At 37.7% G+C, this 21,284-nt stretch overlaps 1 protein-coding gene across 4 annotated transcripts in view; it reads left to right on the top strand.

Moving 5' to 3' along the window:
• Positions 1–21,284, top strand: part of SNX9 (sorting nexin 9) — a 74,336-nt gene that overhangs the window by 23,644 nt on the left and 29,408 nt on the right. For 3 of the 4 annotated variants that reach the window (XR_003573626.1, XM_027904855.1, XM_027904878.1), the window contains exons 5-11: positions 11,772–11,955; positions 12,725–12,878; positions 14,286–14,370; positions 15,087–15,212; positions 15,491–15,608; positions 18,293–18,423; positions 19,241–19,344. Coding sequence is in view for 3 of the 4 variants with exons in the window: in XM_027904855.1 (XP_027760656.1) it covers positions 11,772–11,955; positions 12,725–12,878; positions 14,286–14,370; positions 15,087–15,212; positions 15,491–15,608; positions 18,293–18,423; positions 19,241–19,344 (902 nt within the window). In the remaining variant the exon portion in view is untranslated. The remainder of the gene's footprint in view (positions 1–11,771; positions 11,956–12,724; positions 12,879–14,285; positions 14,371–15,086; positions 15,213–15,490; positions 15,609–18,292; positions 18,424–19,240; positions 19,345–21,284) is intronic. The other variant, XM_027904868.1, reaches the window with a different exon arrangement.

Genomic DNA, 21,284 nt, shown 5'->3' with positions numbered 1-21,284 from the left:
CCTTGCCCCATTTTTCCTGCGATAGAGTTTCTAGTAAAACTTTACTTTTGGGGAAGTTTGAGATATTTGCAGTAGCTACTTCTGTCAAATCTGAATACTGTTTCTCAGAAGAGAAACATATAACTTAACTTGATCTAGGAAGGATTACTTACTAATCTAATAAACAGAATATTTTGAATAGTGCTAGAGGTACCTGGCACAGTTTGTTCTGTGCTTAACACAAGGTAACTGTGCTTGTAGAAGGGGAGAAAAAAGCTCTTGCCTGTGTAGAGGGAAAGGTTAGAATAGAGGTATTTATTATATTCTAAATAATAGAGAATTACCATGGCAATCTAGTCTTGGAAGTTACATTTCTAGAGGAGCAAAACGGTTGAAAATATGGTCACTTTGCAACGTTGTTTACACAGGGTCAACCGTATACTGTGCCTATAATACATATAAATTGCAGGCCTTTCCATAGTAAGTTTTGGAAAGGAGCAACTTTAGGCAAACAGCTTGTCTTATCTGCATCAGTGCCTTACTCCTTTAAGTGTCCTATTCCTCTCAGTTATCCTTCAAATACAGTGTGAAACAGCTGATACAACCTGTGTACCACAGTGCATTATAGTAAAACTGTATGGCTGACATTAATAGGAGATAGAGAGGAGGAGAGTGTGCACCTGGATGCAGTCAAGGCCATGCAACATGGAGGGGAAGCAGATTTCTTCAGGCCTATTGGTTTTGGGTCTTCAGTTTTCCTGATTTTGTTTGTTTGTTTGTTTGTTTTTTATAGCATGAACCATCTTGTTGTGTGGTCAGGATTTTATGTCATAAGTTATTTTCTTTTCTCAAGTCTTTTTTTCTTTAACTGAGTTTAGTAACTGCTGTATGGTTATATATATTTTCTAGAAAAACTCTAGATCTTGAATTAAAGACTGGTTTTTTTTGACTTCTGAAATATATCTGATAGTTTTTTCTAGTGGCTTATAGCTAGTGGGAATTTAATATGTACACTAGGCAGTTGGGCTTCCATTTTTGGCTCTTAGGCATTTCTCCCAGGTCAGAGAGCTCTCTAGTGCAAGGTATTTTTTCCCTGCAAAAATTCTATGGCTAATTGTCTTCTTAATGAAGAAATTCTGTCTGTTTATCCTGTCTGTCTCATGTAAGACACCTTTTTTTCCTGCTCTCAGGAAAAGAGCAAGCTTTCTTCTGCAGTCACTTTGATCTTGTGCCTTGTCTGTAAAAGAGGTGCACTGCTCCTGTGTACTTTGCATGGTGTCAAACAGGTGTGACATTGCTCTGCAGGTGTGGAAACACCTGGTATGTAAAGATTGCATTGGTTCCTGTAGTACTGTGTCAGCAGGTTATACTGAGTTGCTCATCCCCTGCATACTGACATTTCTTTTAGAGCCACTGCTAATGAGAAGACAATCTTCTTCTTTGAGGGTATGACCCTTCTTCCTAGATGTATAATGCTGCATTTGGTTATGATAACGTTTATACTGTGTAACAAGAGTTCGCTGAGGCACTTGGGATTGATTTGTGTTCTGATGCACAGTTGCAAGCAATTGCCATAGCCTTTTCAAGTGTTTTAATAACTGAGTAGGTCAATATACAAAGCTTTTAATGTTAAATGAAACTCATGGTCAGGCTATGGAGAGTGAAAAAAACCTGACAAATTATGTGTCAGTGTAAAGGGAATTGATGCTGGAGGTGGCACAATAGTGGAAACTAAAGTGTTTGTAAATGGATTATTCTGGTAGACTGTGTAAGAAATAGCAGTATTCCTAAATGCTGACATTTTATGGTATCTTATATATTATAGTAACATCGGGGGTTGAAAGTTTATTCCAAGAAGTCTTTATAAAAGCAATTCCAAATAAACAGGATGTTTTAAGATTTTTCTTACTACTACTGTATTGAAGAAATTCCTTTCTGTAAACACTATGTCACTCTAACATATGCATAGTTACACGATGCTCCAACTCCCCAATTTCAATAAGTCAGATGTTTTAATTCTTAGAATTCCTTCCATTCTTCTAATAGTAAGAAAAAAACCCCCACAGGTTGTTGTGTAGTCTTTCAGTACCAAGCTTTATTAAAAACAACAGATCTGGCTGATTTGAAATGTGAGTGTGGTGCTTTTTTGATTTCAATTTTTAAGAGACCAGATAAGCCACAGTGGTGTGTTTTAACCCTGGTAGGCAGCTCAACCCCCTCAGCAGCTTGCTTATTCCCCCCTCAACAGGATGGGGGAGAGAATCAAAAGGATAAAAATGTAGGAACTCATGGGTTGAGATAATGGCAGCTTAATAGGTAAAGCAAAAGCTGTGCATGCAAACAAAGCAAAATAAGAAATTCTTTCACTGCTTCCCATGGGCAGGCAGGTGTTCAGCCATCACCAGAAAAGCCAGGCTTCATCGTGCATAAGTATTACTTGGGAAGACAAATACCGTTACTTGAATCTCTCTTCCTCCTTTGTCCCCCATTCCTTTTTGCTTTCCAGGCAAACTAGAGGCTTTTGATTTCCTACTCTGGAAACCATAACTTTCTGATGTTAAGAAAACATCATTGACTCAAACACTGCCCTACTCCCTGACTGTCTTTTCCTAAGAAGGTGTTTTGTTGTTGTTCAGTAAATAATCTCCTGAAAAGTAATTAATAAGTGATAATGAAAAGCAGTTTCTTTTCCTTCCTTTTCTTCACTGAGAAAGCCTTAATAACCACAGCAACACTTTGGTAGTATACCTTACCTGGGTTTGCACAGATGTAAAGTGACAGTAGAAAAGGGGCACAGAGATATATCTTAAGGAGAAGACAAGAATTCTGCCTGACTCTTGGCAGTTCACTCTCTCCAGATCATTCCTTGCATCAGTGGTGTCCCAGCAATGGCTGCTTTGGTAAAGCTTGCAGCTGCTCTTTTGAAGAGACATACCTGTAAAAGATACCTGGGACAGGAAAGCAATCTGAGGAAGCAATGAAGCTAATCAAACACAAAATGAGGAAAAAAATTGACTCAAGGTGACTATTTTTACACTCAGAAGAAGATAAACAGATAAGAGAATTTAATGCTGCATCTGTCCATAACATTTGTGATTTATTGTCAAAAAAGCTTTTAAAAATTATTCAAGAAAATACAAGTTAAGGAAGCCTTAGTTGCCAAAGATGGAGGCTGTTCCTAGGCTTTTGTATGGGTCTCATCTTGTTTTGACCTGGTAACCCTCAAGTAGAGGAAGCGGAGGGAATGAGAAATCTTCCTTCTCTGTCAATCCACTGTTCCTCTGAGTGGCAATGCAGGGTGCTACTTTTAAACTGTTATCTGGAACAGCCAGTGAGTAAGTATACCAACACTATGTTTTTTTCTATTTGTCAGAATTACATATAAATAGTAAGATAATTTACCTGTAAACTCTTCTGGTTTTGGAATAATACTGGCAGTAATGGCACTGAAATTAAAATAAATTTTGTCAGATAAAACCAAGTGAACCTGAAAAATACACTGAGTACAAAATTTGTCATTTTTGATGAAAAATGAGTGGATGTTTTTTTCCTCTTGTATTTCTTTGATGCTGAGTTTCTTCCAAGGGCAGTAACAATAATGGATATCCACACTTTTGCATAGTGTTTCTCATTGCAGTTGACCAAGAGGTTTTAGACTGATGGCATTTGAATCCTTCATAATTTTACTATGTATGGAAATACAATCATTAATGTAAAATTAATTCTGAACTGTCTCCTCCAACTGGGTTAGTTTGGGTCAAGAATAGTACATCTTCTCAAGTCACAGATGTATTTGCATTCATTTTGCTCATGTTGCAAGTTCAGAAGATTCTGTTTTAACAGCGATTATCTCTCTCCCCATTCTGTATCACAACTTGTGGTGGTTTTTCATTTATCTAACTTAAAATGCTTTAAAAGTTGTGAACAAGTATCAGCTTTCTGTTTTAACAATAATGTTTATCCGAATTATTTAGATTTTGCTACAGCCATATTGGCCCAAGCTAGTTTTTCTTATTAAGAAGTTAAAATGCTATCTGTACAGTAATCTTGTTAGTGGTCTGTAAGCAAGCAGACTGTATGTACAATTAGCCATGATGCAGTCCAGCTGTTTACAATCTATGTAACATACAAGTTTGAACATAGGATAGAAATACTATGAATTTTACTATATTGTATATTTTAGTTTGTATGACTTCTCCTCCCTTCCCTCTAGGACTCAGTCTAGCCTTTTTTTCTTCCCTTTTTTTCCCCCCCCCTCTCTGCAGAATAGAAAACTAGTATTAAAAACTTATAAATGAAAATGGATTGGAGTACTGCCTGTCTGTTTCAGGGTGGAAGTGCATCATCAGCTATGTTGACGTAAGAGCTGTACATGTGGCTTCCCTGTATTTTAAGATACAAAAATAGTTCTTGTAGCTAACTGTAAGTTGCGTTTGTAGAGGAGTTTGTTCCCTTTTCTTGATACTGATTCTTTAATCACTGCCAAGTCTGTTTCTGTATGAACATGACTGTACATCTCTTAGTTCAGGATGAAATAAGTATCCAGAGAGTTCGTGGTTTTGTGAACTGCATATTTTTTAGTTAATTGCTGTTGACCTTAGAGAATCCACATGTTTTGTGTTCTTAGTTATGTTGTGGGCGGAGCAGTAAGGCCCCATGAGTAGATAGAGGAAGCAGCTAACAGAAACCTCTCATGTTTGTACTGTTTTATCCAGTTGTAACTGTGAAATCACTTGGCATAGTTTCTCTCTGAGAAGAAAAATAAGATAAATGCACTTTTATGTGTAGAAAACCCTTTCCCTTTGGAAAACTGTGGGACTTATGTACAGATGAGGTGAATAAATAGTAGTGGAAGCACATAATTTGATGTGCAGAAGCTGAAGTTGCCTCGCATGTAGACACAAGTTGTTGAACGTGCATAAGGAAGACACTAAGGAAGCTATTCCCATAATTTTACTTCGTATCTTTTAAATTTTTTGCAACGTAGTGCTGAAAAGGCAAATTGACATTGTTAAATTTGCATACAGTAACACCCTCTCCCCGCTTCCTTTCCCCAAACTGCGATGAGGAACAATAAATGCTAAGACTGAAGCAAATAAACCTAGCATGGCTATTAAGAGTGCACTATTCTACTTGTGTGCAAATTTTGAATGCATGTTATTGCATTCCTTTAACAGCATTTCCATTCTCTGAAAATTCTCTGTGTGTATTAAAGTAGAAGTATTGCCATGGGAAATGTAACTCACTCATATTTGGTTTAGTCCAGTTTATCTTGTTAAACCAGTATGTTAAATTATCTTTAAAAATATGCAAGTAGGTTCACAATTACAATTGCAACTTCTAGTTCCTGTTACAGATGACAGTGTAACACCCTATATTGAAATGTGTAATTTGAAAGCAACTTCTGCCCCTCCCCCATCTCAATCACAATATTGCATTCAGACCTGTAACAGGAATTTGTGACCAATTCTTGTTTAAGTACAAGGCAATGGCTTCTCTACAGTACTGAAAACAGTGGCTTGCTTCCTTGGAAATGAGTCACATTCACATATTTAAAAATAACCATCCAACATATGACAGTGATTATACCAATTCCAGTTATTGAATTGTCTTGAGCTTTTTTGTGGATGACCCAGTGAAATGCAAAGGCTCAGGCAGGAAACTGGTAAACTGCTGTACTACTGTGATCACTCCTCACCTTCATCTGCACCATACCCTGAGGTAAAATCTGATTATTGAAATAGTTTTCCACATTTTAGTGTCTTGGCATGCCTTTTTTCTTATACAATTCACAGAAACATAGAATGGGTCAGTTTGGGAGCTACTACAGTGGGTCATCTGGTCCAACCTCCCTGTTCAAGCAGGGTCATCCTAGAGCACATGGCACAGGATTGTGTCTAGATGGTTCTTGAATACCTCCAGTGAGAGAGACTCCACAGCCCCTCTGGACAACCTGTTCCAGTGCTTAGTTACCTGTGCAGTAATGAATTTCTTTCTCATGCTTTGATGGAACTTCTTTTGCATCAGTTTCGGCCCATTGCCTCTTGTCCTATTGATTGGCACCACTGAGAAGAGCCTGGCTCCATCCTCCTGCCACTCCTCCCTTCAGATACTTACAGGCATTGATGAGGCCCCCTCTCCATTGTGTCTTCTCAGGGCTGAACAGACCCAGCTCCCTCAGCCTTTTCTCACAACAGAGACAACTTTTTGTCTACCAGGACCCCCTGGTCCTTCTCCACTGAGCTGCTTTCCAGCAGGTTAGCCCCCAGCCTGTACTGGTATCTGCAGTTATTCTTCCCCAGGATCCTGCATTACCTTTTTTTTTTTTTCATTTGACTCCTTATTTCATGGGATCATAACTTGTGATCTATTAGTTTGGCACTGACTATAGAAAGAGTGTTTTAACTTGATAATGGTGACAATCTTATCAGCCCTCTCATGAGCATTTCTGCTTGCTTGTACACTTACAGTAGCAGGTGGCATGCATGTGTTGCACAATCCCCTTTAGCTCAGCAGGGGGCTTACTGCAGTATCTAGTCTCCTGATTTTAATTTTTTTGTTCACTATTCACTTAGCACTTATTTTAAAGTGGAATCACGGGCATTTGCAATTGAAAGTGGTAAGCTAAAAAACCTTAGCCAATAATACTCTTCAACTTCTCCTCCTCCAAAAAGAAGGCAACAAGGGTAACCCCTGTCCTCTGTTTCCAGACAGAAATAGGGAGTGCTTTTCCCAAAAAAGGAAGGATAAAGCCTTATTTAATTTTTGTAGCCTGATCCTGGGATGTCTAGAGAACATCAGAGAGAAACAGGGAGCCTTTCTTCTCTTTCTGGCATTGCTGTGATTGGTACTTGGAAAACTGTCTGAAATTTCTCATCTGTGTTTCAAGAAGCAGCCATTAGGGAATGAAATCAGCTCAAGAGAAGGCAAAGATATTTTTCTAAAAGAACGTTTCGTACTTCACGTATGGATTTTTTTTGAGCTGAATAAGGAGTTGATAAACAGAAATCCTGTACCTGCACTGTGCACAAGCAAATGAAGCCCCTAGTCAACTTTGGCTGTGAATAACCTTACAGGTAAGGAAATAGGATTGGAAGTCAGAAAAGAACAAAAAACTAACCGCTCTGCTCTTCAGGGTAGTAACTTGATTTGTCCACTGGTGGTTTAGGTTTATTTCCTGCTGAAAGCAAGGAGTGTGGGTGTGCCTTGGCTTTGTGTGATTTGTGAGCAGGCAAAGCCCATCTTCTTTGCAGGGGCTAAGTTATGAAGGGGGCAGTGAGGCTGGGGGTGGAGGTGCTGGATGATGGTTTCCTCTGAAAGGAAGTGAGATGACAGGAGTGGCTGAGGAACAAATGGATTCTTAGGACAGCACTGCCACTGCCTCCTTGTCAGCTGCTTCTGGAGGTCCTCTCCCATGTTGCTTTCATGTATTTATCCACAGGAACATTCTAGTGTGTGGGTCCTTAAGGTATCCTTTAAAATCTAGCCCATCTCCACTTTTGCTTTTCCTAGAGGATTTCTTTAAGGATGTGTAAGTTTTTAGGTTGTACCACAGGAAAGAGGGCCTTCCTTCAGAATTGGAAGAAATGTCCTGCACCACAATGCTAAGGTAATGATTTACCTTTAAGAAAGCTTAACCATAAAATATAATAGGTAGGTATGGCAGCTACTTCAGTTATCTGCTAATATAGGCTTTTAGCCCTTTGTCTTTCTTCCTGGAGCAAAACACTTGATTGTTAGGGTGACTATCTATAAATTCACTTTTTTTTTTTTTTTTTTTAATGTATCTATTAGAGACTGTAAGACTAAGAATTTAAGTTTAGTGTAATGTCTGAGTATGCCTAAGGCTTTGTTTCCATGCAGGTAACTAAGGCAGCTATAAAACTGGAGAGGTATGTTCATTCCTGTGAGCTATTTGGCTGAGCCACCGTGACTTTTCTTGTGTTTTCTGCCATTGCTCTGTACTGTCTGTCTCTTTTAAATCCCCCTTCGAGAGCGTAACACTTCACATTGCAGCTTTGGCTGTCTGGAACGCCCCTTGATCTGATCAGACTTACTTTCTCCATCCACTGCTTCAGCATGGCTTCTGTCTCTGAGTACATTTCAAGGTGTATTTCTTACAGTTGAAGGTCGTTATTTTTGATGGCACATTACCTAGGTATTTTTAGTTTCTTAACTTAGTTTTAGCATCTGAGCATCATTTTTGTTTTGGCTTTTGTTCCTCAGGGGTAGAATGGATCATTTATCCATCGGGAGCACACATTAATATAAGGAAGGAGTCTGCCAGGAACAACTTAGTTAGACAAGAAATCAAATAAAGATTTTTAGCCAGGGCAGAGAGGTACCTCAGTGCTTTACCTTAGTTTTACTGTCTATAGTTTTGGATTCTCTGGAAAATAGCAAATATGTTACTTCTCCTATTTAATTAATGATTTGTTTGGTAAAGATACTGATATTCCACTCCTAAGCTAAGTATTATTATGTTTGGTGGAATTTCTTCTCATTCAACTATTATTAGATGTAGACTTCTCTTCCCATCCTCTAGCCCCTCACCAGTAATGATCTGCTTCTGTAGTGATTTTGAATCTGCCCTTAGTGCAAGGCTCTTAAAATACTCATCAATGGTTCCCTCTATTGTCCATTCCTCACATAGCCTTTCTGTCTTGTTTTTTCTCATAGAACAGTAGAAGTGAGCAAGTCCATAGTATCTACAAAAGGGAAAATCAACTGCCTTTTGGGAGTTTATCCTTGAATTTATACTCAATGTACTTGTTTGATGTTACCTTTGGGAGCAAAGAGATGCAATGCTTCATTTGAAGGCTGATTTAGTTTCTTAGTTGTGTGGTATGGCACTTCTTGTGTGCTTGCATTTGAGATTGCTTGCATACTTAAATATTAGGGGTGTTGTATCAAATTATATTGACTATTAAACATCAGTTTCTTGCAAAGACTGTTCACATTTTTTGTGATAATCAGAGGATTATCAGTTTCAGTTATGGAAAACTAAAGGTGTAAGAACATGTAATCTAATCACTTGCAGAATAATTGCTGGTTTATTCAACCAGAGTCAGGCCACATAAATGGCTTCTTGTATGGCATTTGTCAGCTGCTGAAATCCACGGAAGTGCTGACTGGAGCTGAGATTAGGCTTTTAATAATTGATGTGTCTTTATTTGGTCCTCCATGATGCCTTGAGGATAATAGGCCTGATTCCTGAACCCTTCTCCTTGTTTACTGATGGTTGACTACCAATTAGGAGTGTCCACAGTGTGTAGGCAAACATCTCAAGAAAGTTGAAAGGAGTCCTGTAAGTACTCTTTGAAAATTATTGTCTTTATATATAGATTCCTAACTCATCTCTAACCTTCTTGCCCTCTTCCCCAGTGCCTCAGAAAGAAATGTGGACCCTTTGGCTGAAAGGAACTGAGAGGGAGTAGCCTGCTCCACCCCTTTTATAGCTTGTGGGCAATACACCTAAGGGCAAGATTTTATCCTGGAGCTTTCTTGGACACCTCAGAAGTAAAGTTTTCTGATTTGAATAGTGCTTCCATAGAGGTACACAGAGATAAGATGTCTGAGAGTGCAGTTTAAGTAATACATTTCCCCTTGCTGTACAGCATCTTCTGCAAGTAGATCAGCAACTATCTGCAAGTTTGATTGCTCTTGACAGTCATTCTTTAGTAGTGTACCGAGTGTTAATATTATTGCCTCCCCCTTGTTTTGCAGCAGATTTTAAGGTTTCTTTGCCACCTACTCATGTACTGGATTTCACATGAACTACTACAGAGACGAGGAAAACTTTACTCAGTCTTCTGGCAATCATCCCACTTCTGAGCTTTCATTTGCTAGTGATCAGCACACCATATATTGCGGAAGTATAGGCAAATTAGTATTATGCAAACTATTCTTTTCTAGGTACTCTAAGTTACATTAGAAGCAAGCATGCTTTTCTGTGTGGTTGGGCCCCGGTGCATGTGTTTTTATTTAGCAAAGATAATGAACTCTGACTAATGCCATGTATGGTTATTTCACCTTACATAAACTCATATCAGGTGAACATCATAGGGAAAGAGCAGAGCGGTATAAGCTACCAACTTCTTTGTAATTTACTGAGAGTAGCCCTGTGTATCAGCTGTCCGAGAATTAGGTAGACCTCAATGATATTGCTCCCATACAGCATAGTGTTCTTGCATCTGTTTCATCCTTAAAAAAAAAAAAAAAAAGGAGTCCCCCAAGTGTCAGTACAGAAGCTGTCCACATAATCTGTCTCTCTCCATCAGTTCCTAGAGACCTACTGTCTCTTATGAGTCTTCTGAATGGTGATTTTTTTCCCCAGGGGCTTGGTCTTAATTTCCAGATCCTGGGGATTATGAGCCTAAAGAACAGGTGTTATATGATACCAGCATAATTTTCAAGTCTTTCGGTTAGATCATGTCTGTGAAATCTGAAAAACTGCAGTGAGAGTTCTTATTCCTAAGTAATATATCAAAGTTGAAATGAGAGGAGAGAATGTTTAGTGGAGAAAAATGGGATATGGAGTAGCTGTACCTTTTTTCTGTAAGAAACAAACTTATTCAATATCTTTGCAGATAATAATTTGGCTTTTAGTGGGAGTTCTATTAAATTTTCTGTTCTGGCAAATGTTCTGAGATACATGTAAATGTTATAGTCTAGTAGCAATTAATTTATATTAGGCATCTCTTCTTTGATATGCTGCTTCATGATAAAAATAATGCATTAACTTCTTTAGGATTTGAGTCTTCCTTTTACAAAATGCAGTTTCTCCTTCTGCTGAACAAGACAAGCCTTCTCGGCTTTGTTTGCCTTCTTTCCCCTTCTACTCTTTCTTCCTCTTATATTTTGGGTATGTAGGTTTTGATATGTGTGCAATTTTTTCTTTCTGCCAACAAGTCTCTGTACTAAGTGTCTGAAGTAGACTGCACTTAACTAGTCAATGCTTTTTCAAAGCGTAATGTTAAAATCAAGGAGCTGAGCAGGATGCTAAGCTATTAATCCAACTTAACTGGCAGATGAACTTGACAAATTGATGCAGTAGTTAGAGGCATGTGTGCTCTACACTCTTACACTGAGGTTTCCACCTCCACAACAGCATCAGCAGATGGGTATATCTGATTACCTTCATGATAAGTTTATGCTGAGAGAGTAGGTCTCCAGGGAGATGCCAGGCTGTTCCCTGGCAGATGTTTCCTTCCCTCATTTTCACTGTGAGCAAGTTAAGCTCTGACAGGGAAGCTCAGCAGGTTGCTGACCTTAACTCCCTAATCGTCGTATCAATAGTGATGGTGTGGGTAGGCAGTTTGTAATTTGCTTTTAGTAAAGCAACTAATATGAGTTTGATTAAATATTTGCAAAAACCTAATCCTTGACGTCTAAGTTCCTGTTTTAAATGTTCTGATTAGTCCATGGCTTTAGGTAATTAATAGTTCACATGCACCATACTTATGGTGTCAGAGTAAAATAATTACCATGTGAGATTGCTTCCTAACACTGTTGCAACAGACAGGTTAATTTCCCGAGGAGAAACACTCTTGTTAGTATGTATTGGTGTTACATTGCTGGCAAGCTGGTCAGTTTTTCCAGGTGTTTGCTGCATGTAAGAGTTGCGTACCTGGAAACAAAAGATTTGACAGCTGCTCCTAAATCAAGCAAGGGAAGTGCTAAATGCAAACTCATAGCCTATCACCAGGAGATCAAAGACTCCAGGAAGAAAGTACATGGTTGTTGCTTGTTTTTTCAGCAATTGCTTCTTTACTTTTTTCTTTATGATGTAGGCAAGCATTGCCAATGATCCTTGGCCCAGCTGGAATGCTGGGAAGTCTGGGAACTGGGATAATGGAAATGCTATTGACAGCTGGGCGACAAAACCTGAAAGTGCAGCTGGCCAGAGAAACATTGCTCCAAATAACTGGGAGGCAGCAGCAGCATTTGGTCATCCACAGGCTTATCAAGGACCAGGTGTGCTAATAATGCTCTTATTTTTTTTTTTTTTTTAATAAATTAGAGTGGATGGACAGTAGAGGTAAGAATTATTTAATCTTTCATAACTACAGAACATGGTTTATTTAAAAAACAAATCAAAACCAGTTTCCTAGTAGTACATTTCCACATGGGTAATCTGGACACTAAAATAATAGTGCTTTTAAAAATGAAATACATATTTTTGTTAAATCAGATCAAAACAGACACGTGAAACTTGTATGGAAATCTGTCAAACCAAAATCTTGTGCACACATGATCTATTCTCAGGCATGTTGTTCAGCTTGCATAACTGGAACTTCTAAACACCCTTGAATTTTTCCCCTCAGGCTTGTGAAGAAGTAGTCTCTTAAATATTTAATTTAAATAAGTCACTACTCTTTCAGAAGGCTTCTCTACTTTTTGTAGTAAAAGCCTAAATTAAGAGGTGAACCCATAACTGGGGAATGCTAACCTGGAGTCTGTGAATATGGAATGCATTGAATTAATCTTAAATCATCTTTTCTTTCTTATTTTTTTTTCCTTTCACTCTCTCTCAATGGGTTTCTAGTATACTGCTTTGCAGGTTGTATTTGGTGGGGACAGTGGTAGTTGAGGGGGAATCATAAAACAGAAGGCTGAAATAAATCTTAATATATTTGCCTAGTTGATTAGTTATATGAGTGCTGAAGTACCTGGTACTTCTTTTGAAGAGAAATTATTTAACTTTCTCCTTTTCCCTATCCCCTTGCCCCCTCCTCTACTTCAGCAGCTGCCGATGACGATGATTGGGATGATGACTGGGATGAACCAAAATCAGCTTCACCGTCTTACCTTGGTTACAAGGAAACTGAGGCATCAGAGGCTGGGGGGGTCCAGCGTGGAAATTCTCGTGCAGCTGCTATGAAGTTACCACTTAACAAGTAATTGAAAATGCAGGGGCAATGTGTATATATTGAAGAGGATTGGAATTTGTCGAGATATGTAAATGTGTGGCATTCAACCTTCTTGAAATATGCAATGTAAATGTTACAGTTTTGGGTTAGAAGAGAAGATGGGTTTGTAGTTCAGCATACTCCATGAGCAATCAGAGGACACAGATCCATGGAAGCCTGAAAGTACATGACAGCTGTATTTTTTGAGGTGTTATACAGGCAAAGGACCCTTTCACAGTGTCTGAACTTCTGGACCTACTGGTCTTTAAAATTTACCTCTTTGACTGTTTTTGTTCTTAATAAAAATGAAAGGTAATGGATGTCTTATCCATGCAGTAGAGACTGATCAGAGATGCTGTCCCAGAGTTCCTGAGCAATTTGAATTTCCAATGGGAAAAGGTTCTGCTGTAGTGGGTATGATCCAAGTTGGTTCTTCAGCCATAGAAAGTTTGATTATTATATAAAAATCTTACAGTAGCATCAAACTTTATCAGGGCTGTAATAGCATTATCTTATGTTACAACTTAATGTTTGTTTTTTAAAACTGTTGTTACTCTGAGATCTACTGTGTAGTAATCTCTAAGTGTATAAAAGCAGAGTGGAAAATTTTTTAGAATAATGGTTTCTTGTATATGTAACTAATATCAACTGTCTCTTCATGACTTTGTTTTTCATCAGTGGATTTTTTGTCCACTGTTGCAAGAGTAACTCTGCACCGTTGTGGCATCTACCTGTTGTAAACCCACAAAAATGACTTATTTAGGAGTGTTATTTGTCTGTCTATGAAGTAAGTCCTCATGTTTCTGCAAGCAGGCAGTAGGCTGGCAATACTTTCAGGGTTATCTTCCTAATTAGAAAGAGCAACACAATTTGCTTTTTGTAAAGCTTTTTATAAGCCTTCAAGGACATTACAGTGACTTTTGTGCAGATTTCTTTCTAAAGATAAATGATAAATGATTTGAGAGATCTCATGCTGATAAATCTGCTGTTTATCATTCTTTCAGAGGATTTACTTATCATAATATGAAATCTCAGGTGCAGGAGCATCTCTGTGTGTGTGTATTTTCAGAGATGGTGGGCTGCAGGGGAGTGACAGATGTTACTTTGTGTCTTCCTATTATGTTTGCTCTGGTGGACTGCAGAGCACAAATGGCACTTTGCTCTGGAAAAAGGGTCCCATATTACACACAGATACACACAAAAGAAAAAGCTGGATGTCAGTAGCTACAAGTTTTCTGTTTTTTTCAGATCATATTGTTGTTAAAGTAATTCACATTAGTTCTTATCTATACTTGAGAAATACTTAGGGTTCTTTTTTCCATAATGGCTGGTAATTCAGCATATGTCAAATGAAAGATAATACGGAATAAACTTTTCACTTCATTTTATTCTTAGATTTCCTGGATTTGCAAAACCTGGAATGGAACAGTATCTGTTGGCAAAGCAGCTAGCAAAACCCAAAGAGAAAATTCCCATAATTGTAAGTTGTGGACACGTGTGTAATTTTTCCGTGTGGGTGGTGTGCTTTGTTTTCGAGTTGGGTTTTTCCTTTGTTTGTTTGTATGTTTGGGTTTTTTTATCCTCCTCACCCTTCCCTTTTTTTCCAGCTGAACACTTAGACTCAGGGTTGCTGTATGTATTTGGGTCAGAAGAAACTTATACTGAACATATAATTAGAAATAGAACTGTCATAATAAAACAGTGAAGTGTGATAATGATGATGGTGTTTATTATTTTCAGTAACATTTTCCTTGTGCTTGGTCTACATTGTGATCATGAAAATGAGCATTTTTGAGACTGGGAGGCAGAGCAAATGCATTACGCCCTCTATTAGTTATCTGGATAGGTAAATGTAGGAGCTACAGTTGTAAAGGTTTGCAAGGTTCAGTCCTGATGGTCAGGTCATTTTCTGGTCTGAAAAATAAGTTTTTCTGGATATATGCTGTTTTTGTTAAATGTGGTTGAAATAACCCTAGAATTCGTCACTCCTTTGCTATTTGGGAAAAATTGCGAAATACACAAGATAAACTCAGCTGTGGTCAGTCATCCCTGGTTGCAAGAAACTCCTCTATTTCCGACTCTTAATCTCTCACTGAAATCAATGGAAACTCTCAAATGAAGATAGAAGATATTTGTCCTTGTTTGCAGCTGGTACAACATGATGTATTTAATGATAATGTTTGCTATTTCTTATAGATTGGTGATTATGGCCCCATGTGGGTGTATCCTACCTCTACATTTGACTGTGTGGTGGCAGATCCCAAAAAAGGTTCTAAAATGTATGGTCTCAAGAGCTACATTGAATATCAGCTGACCTGCACTGTAAGTGTATCTGAAACAGGATCTTTTATCTTGCAAATATATGTCATTTATATATATAAATTATAGTTTGTGTGACTTGGTAAGAGTATTGTAAGTGATAGTTGTCATATTTTTTTTTTCCCAAAGAGTAGTGCTTTGTTCTAGTATTTCAAGTTTGTCTGTAGTAAGGCTCTAAATCATAAATTGTATTTACATTCCGTGTAGTTACCATTCTGGTCATGTTTCATGTCACCATCTGTAGATGCCTGTCAAAGTTCAGAGTTGTGTTTCTCTTACAGAACACTAATCGGTCTGTCAACCACAGATACAAGCACTTTGACTGGTTGTATGAGCGGCTCCTGGTTAAATTTGGATTAGCCATTCCAATCCCTTCTCTTCCAGACAAGCAAGTAACAGGTAATTATTCATGGTTGTGAATTCATGGACTGGGAAATAAGGAGATCACTTTTTTTAAGATTTAGTTATTTCTTACTGTTTGTTTTTCCCATTACTTCTAAAGAAGGTGTCCAAAACCCCAACCTTTCATCATTCAAGACTTATGGTGAACTGTTATGGCCAACAGATCATAAAAGATCAGTACTAAGACAATCATTTCGGAACTCAGGTTTAATTATCTAGTCCAGTGATTACAAAAAAAAAAAAAAAAAGGTAATTAAAAGCAAAGGAAAACAAAACAACCTTCCTTAATTACTACATAAGATGATACTTATTATTGGAGAGAAGAGAGAACCATTTATGCTGCATATTTGCTGGAGAAATATTTTTAAGTGGTTACTTTTGTTTTGTTTTGGGGTTTTTTTACAGAGGGGAAGGGGTGCATTGTGTTTTATTTTGTTGGGGTTTTTTTTCTTTTGCATATGATTGCACATATGTTACATTGTCAGAGCTTTGAAGCAAAACTCCCAGAAGAAAGGGAGCATTCCCTGACAAACTGGTTTTTTTCACTCATGAGTGAAATATTGCAGCATTTCTCCTCTTGCTTGATTTCACACTTGATTTAGAAAACATCTTTCATTTGTATAGCATTCTGCTCTGGTTTGATGTCAGTTCAGCTTGACCAAACTCTCTGAAGAGAGTTTCAAGAAAAGTGGGATTGGACCCTTTAAATGCACCTAAATTCAGTCATTGCAATAGAATATGGCAACGCCTATGATTTTCAGTAGTCTCTGGCTTCCCTTTCTACAAGGACATGCTAGAGGGCATGTAAAGAAAAGAATGGACATCTGTGTAGGACAAAATTGCATTACTTTTGCCTATTTCTTCTTGTATGTTTTCTGGTAAGAGTTTTTATACAGCCTGTAAGACAACCAGCCAAAAACAAACATACAAGTGCTGGCATGTTGCCAGCCACGTGGTTGTGGGCATCACTGAAAATGCAGCAGCTCTGCTGTGTTTGAAGAAAGCTAAGCATTGATGAAGTTGCTGGGATAAATGCCGAGGAAACTGAAAAGTGAGGAAGTGACTTCTTCCCCTTAGCCTCGTGTTTAGAATTGACCAGCATTTTTATTTAAATATGTGCATATGGGCTAAAAGGAAACCAGAAGACCTGATGGGGTCTCTAGATTTCATTGTTACTATATCTTAAAAGACTCAAGAGTTTGGCATCACAGTTAAATGTTGCCTGTGGATTTCTGTCTTCTGGAGTCTGTGGGAGAGAGTAACTTCCCTCATGTTAAAAATGAAAAGAAAAGCATGTCTCTTTCTGAAATACTACAGGGAAACTCAGGGGTAAAATGATGCTTATCTTTCACTGTGTTTAGGAAATTTCTTTCTGAAGATTGTCTAGAGAAGTATTTTTGTCTGTTGGTCTTGAGGAAACAAGACTCTTTACAGACTGACTTTGTTAGGATCCTATTTTTGCTGGAGATGATATACTGAATGACCAGCATGTAACTTCCAAAAGTTACTGTTCTCTTGCTTTTCATTCCTTGCAGGAATGCTATGGAGATTTCTGTATAGATTAAAGATGAAATAAAGTATTACTGAAGGGTATATAATGATGATTTTTTTCTTTTTTTTGCTAGTTTGCAGGAAAAGGACCGATACCCAAACTTCATTTTTCATTAGTTGTGTTCTTTACTTGCTAGTGTTGCCAGTTTCCATATTTGCAATAAATATAAATAAATAAATAACCGAACCACAAAAAAACTCACCCTTGTAGAGCTGCTGCCATAGTAACTATACAGTAGAATTATATTGAAAGAGTACATGCGTTTAAGGCTTGTCATCTGTGCTCCTACAGAAATTAGAAGAGTTGGGTGCTGGAGGATTCTCTCATTCCTTTCAAATACATCCTATTCACTGTATGCTTTAGAAGTCTGATGTCATGCATTTTTTAAAATTATAAAGGATTCTCTCAAGAAGACGGTGTTAAAAGTAAAAGGTTCTTACAAATACAAAGTGATGATGCACTACTCTTTTTTTTTTAAAAAAATTGTTACTTTTTTAGTTTGTGTCAAAAATATATTTACCAAAAAACTCACTTACATGTATGTAGCCACTTCATGCATATGATTTGAGATTTTTTTTACTTTTCCCTCCAGTTTACCTATATGGAAATATATTTATAGGACATGCTGCTTTTTTAAATCTGTGATTTGAGCAGCCTAATTTCAGTGCTCTGTTAGCTAGTACATGACTTGTAAAGTAATTAGCTCCTTTTTCTCTGATGTTTGACCCTTATATTGACCATGAGTTTACCAGACTGTATCACAAAAATACCTGCATTCCAAACCTGTGGCTAATTTCTCTCTTGGTCACTTGAATACCTAATTTTTCCATCCAAAACTTTATTGGGTTTTTTTTTACCCAAAAGTGTATTTGAATTGTGGGTGGATATGATGGGATTTTTAGTATTTCATGGCATTCTTAAAAAGGAGGACTCTTGGTCAGTACTGACTGTACTGTAATTTAAGATAGTTCTGATTTGTCAGCAATATTTCCTTCTTGTAAGTTCTGAGTCATTAAATGTTTAATAACTCACCAACTGAATTACAAGTTCTGTTTCAATTTAAATTAAAGAAAAAAAAATTGAGGGTCCTAGAGTCAAAATGTAATAGTTATTGTTCAATATATAACAGGGCGCTTTGAAGAGGAATTTATCAAAATGCGTATGGAGAGACTGCAAGCGTGGATGACGAGAATGTGTCGCCATCCTGTTGTCTCAGAAAGTGAAGTTTTCCAGCAATTCCTCAATTTCCGAGATGAGAAGGTAGGAAATAAAGTTCATGCACAGACTGAGGCACTGCTGCCCCCCCCCACCAAATTCCCCTTCAAACCAAGAGTTCAGCTCTGCAGCTGCCTTGTTTGCCTCATACTGCCCCTGTGGGCAGTGGAGACGGGCTGGAAACTGCTGCATTTCCTAACTCAGCTGATTGATCAAAACAAGGCATAAAGTTGCTCATGTGAAATGCTATACACCATTCCAACAGATTTATGCTCTTCAAAGTAGCTTTACTGCCAGTCTTTTAAAGGACAGTTTGTGTCCTCCATCAGAATAAGTACAGAATAATACATAAATACTCTTTTGACTCTTGCCTTGCTCTGTCTCTGCTGGATTTACTAATCACTGTGATCCTCTGAGTGGTACTGTTCTGCTAACAAAAGCTACTTCATAGTAGATCTAGGTTGTGGCTGATCCTGTATTGTATTTAAAAGCAACACCCCTCCCTCAAAAACACTAATTTTCACTGAAATGAGTTGTCAAAGCATTATGCTGCAGTCTTACCTGATATAACCAGCCATTTTTTTTTCCACACACACACACACACGTATTTTATTTTATGCTTTTTTTTGAGAGAGAGGTTTTAATATCTTCACTAAATAATAAATAAAGTAAATAAACCTTCAGTAAATAATAGTTTCTTCATGGCTGAGCTCCAGCTCTGTTATGAATAAGGAAATAAACAGGAAAAATCTGCTTCTTTCTACTCAAAATAATCACACTTCTAAATACACATAGATCTTGCTGAAAGAGTAAATTTTTTCTTAAAAATCTCCTTTGTCTCTTTTTTTTTTTTTTCCTTAAGGAGTGGAAAACTGGAAAGCGGAAGGCAGAAAAAGATGAAACTGTAGGAGTCCTGATCTTTTCTACAATGGAACCAGAAGCTCCTGACTTGGATATGGTAGAAATGTAAGGTGGTTTCTTTTCACATGGGCATTTTGCATCAGGGTATACAACTGGTAGTGAGCTAATACAAAACTCAAATAGTAAGCGTGCACATATATCCATGGATTTGAAGAGATATTCATCAATGCAGAGCTGAAAAATTGTTTAAATATGAGATTTTCATATCAACCCCTCCAGCATCGTGTGATGTCTCTGACTTCAGTGGCTGAAAACTGATCCTAAAACAGTTTATGGAAAACTAGTTGATGGAATAGAGTACTATCAAATCCTATGGAGTTATGTTTTATATTGCCATGGAAGTACATTTTAATCTCCAGTCCTCCAAGAATAGAAAAAAGTGCTAGACTTACCAACTAACTTAGGATAACTGTAGGTGGACCAATAAGGAAAACAGTGTTTCTGTAAAATAGTTGCATATAATCCACTCACAGTATGATTCTAATATCTGTAATCTGTGGAAAGCTATTAAAAATTAAAAGTGATTTAAATTACCAAATTTCATTTAAAATGGGTTAATACATTTTTTGAGGTATCCTTCTGGAAGTTCAAAAGGATATATTTAATTTATATATGAATATTTTGTACACTCCTTAATGTATAGTTCTCTTGATGATAGACCTTTGGGTTTCATAGTGTGAAAGACTGGATTTATTCTGCACCCTTTCTTTCACTCTTTTAGGCTTAATAATTTTTCTTGTAAGATCTGTAGTATGCATGACATGCTTTGCTTGCTGTTGTAGAACACAGAAACTTTGTGTGGATAAACTAGATAAATGTTTATAGTAGCAAAGCAGTAATGTACCTACAACTGGAAATAGCGTAGACTTTATCCAAGTAATTCAGTGCATATTAAGACAGATATAATAGCTGTGTGGTAGCAGATATATACTAGTAAAAAAAATGGACATTTTTAAGTCACTTGCACTTTGAACATGAGAATTTCAAACTTGACTACTTAAGTGATACGGTTTATGTATATCCCGGTGGCATAAAAGCTGAAGGCGTGAAGGAAGATTTCATACATAGGGTTTAGGAGAGAGTATGTACTGCATACAGAACCCTGACAGAGAGCAACCAGCATATGATCTGCTGCACAGTTTGTCCTTAAATGGGGAGGGGAGACAAACAGCCTGTGGGGGATCCTCATCAGAGCAGGAACCCCATGTGTGTTCCTGGCTGGGGCTGGCAGCCTGGATTGGTTCTTAAGACCTATTTCCAAGCAGCTGCAGGGGTGGCTGTAACATCTCCAGCGTCCACATGTTCTAGTGCCTGGGAGTGCTCTTAAAAGTTTGAGTGCAGTCTTGAAAGCCATTAATCTCCTAGAAGTGGACAAACCATCTTGTTCAATAATTCTTAAGTTTTTCAGTGCAAGATGCTACTTACTGAAATGATTTTGCTAATACTTTGATAGCCCTGTGTCATCCTGGATTTAATCAAAGGGTGATAACCCCACGCTGGTTCATGAGCTCTTTCTGTAATGATGATACCATAAAGTATGAAGTACAGAAAATTAAAGGATGTTTTGCTACTGGGATAAGGGGAACAAAACAAGAGTCTCTTGGACAGGCTATGTGCTGTTTCTGTGCAAATAACTCTTTGTATAGGATTTCCAGCTGAGGAAGGAAGTGCTTCTGGGGAGGTGGGAGCCTCTTAGGAGGTTGGGCCACAGCTGGAGCTGCTGCCAAGGCTCTGGGGAGATGCTCAGTGTCACCTTGCTATGAAAGCTGTCTCATGGCAGCTTTGGCTGAGAGTATTTGTAAGATCTGATGCAGTTGAAATAATTATCACTGGAAATTATAAAATAAAGGTTCAGTTTTCTTTTGTAGAGTTCACAGGTCATTAATGTTTACACAGAGCTGTGTTAATGGAAAACTTTGATAGCTGCATGAAAACATGTTTAAAGAAGAGTAAAAAGGCAAATACTAGTTCAGAATTCTCTTTTG

This window comes from Empidonax traillii, unplaced genomic scaffold (assembly GCF_003031625.1).
Source record: "Empidonax traillii isolate 1590-97213 ecotype Southwest subspecies unplaced genomic scaffold, ASM303162v1 scaffold24:size2376012, whole genome shotgun sequence".
In the NCBI taxonomy this organism is placed as follows: Eukaryota; Metazoa; Chordata; class Aves; order Passeriformes; family Tyrannidae; genus Empidonax; species Empidonax traillii.
The sequence above is the reverse complement of the archived record's forward strand: the minus strand, read 5'-3'. Positions and strand labels throughout refer to the sequence as shown.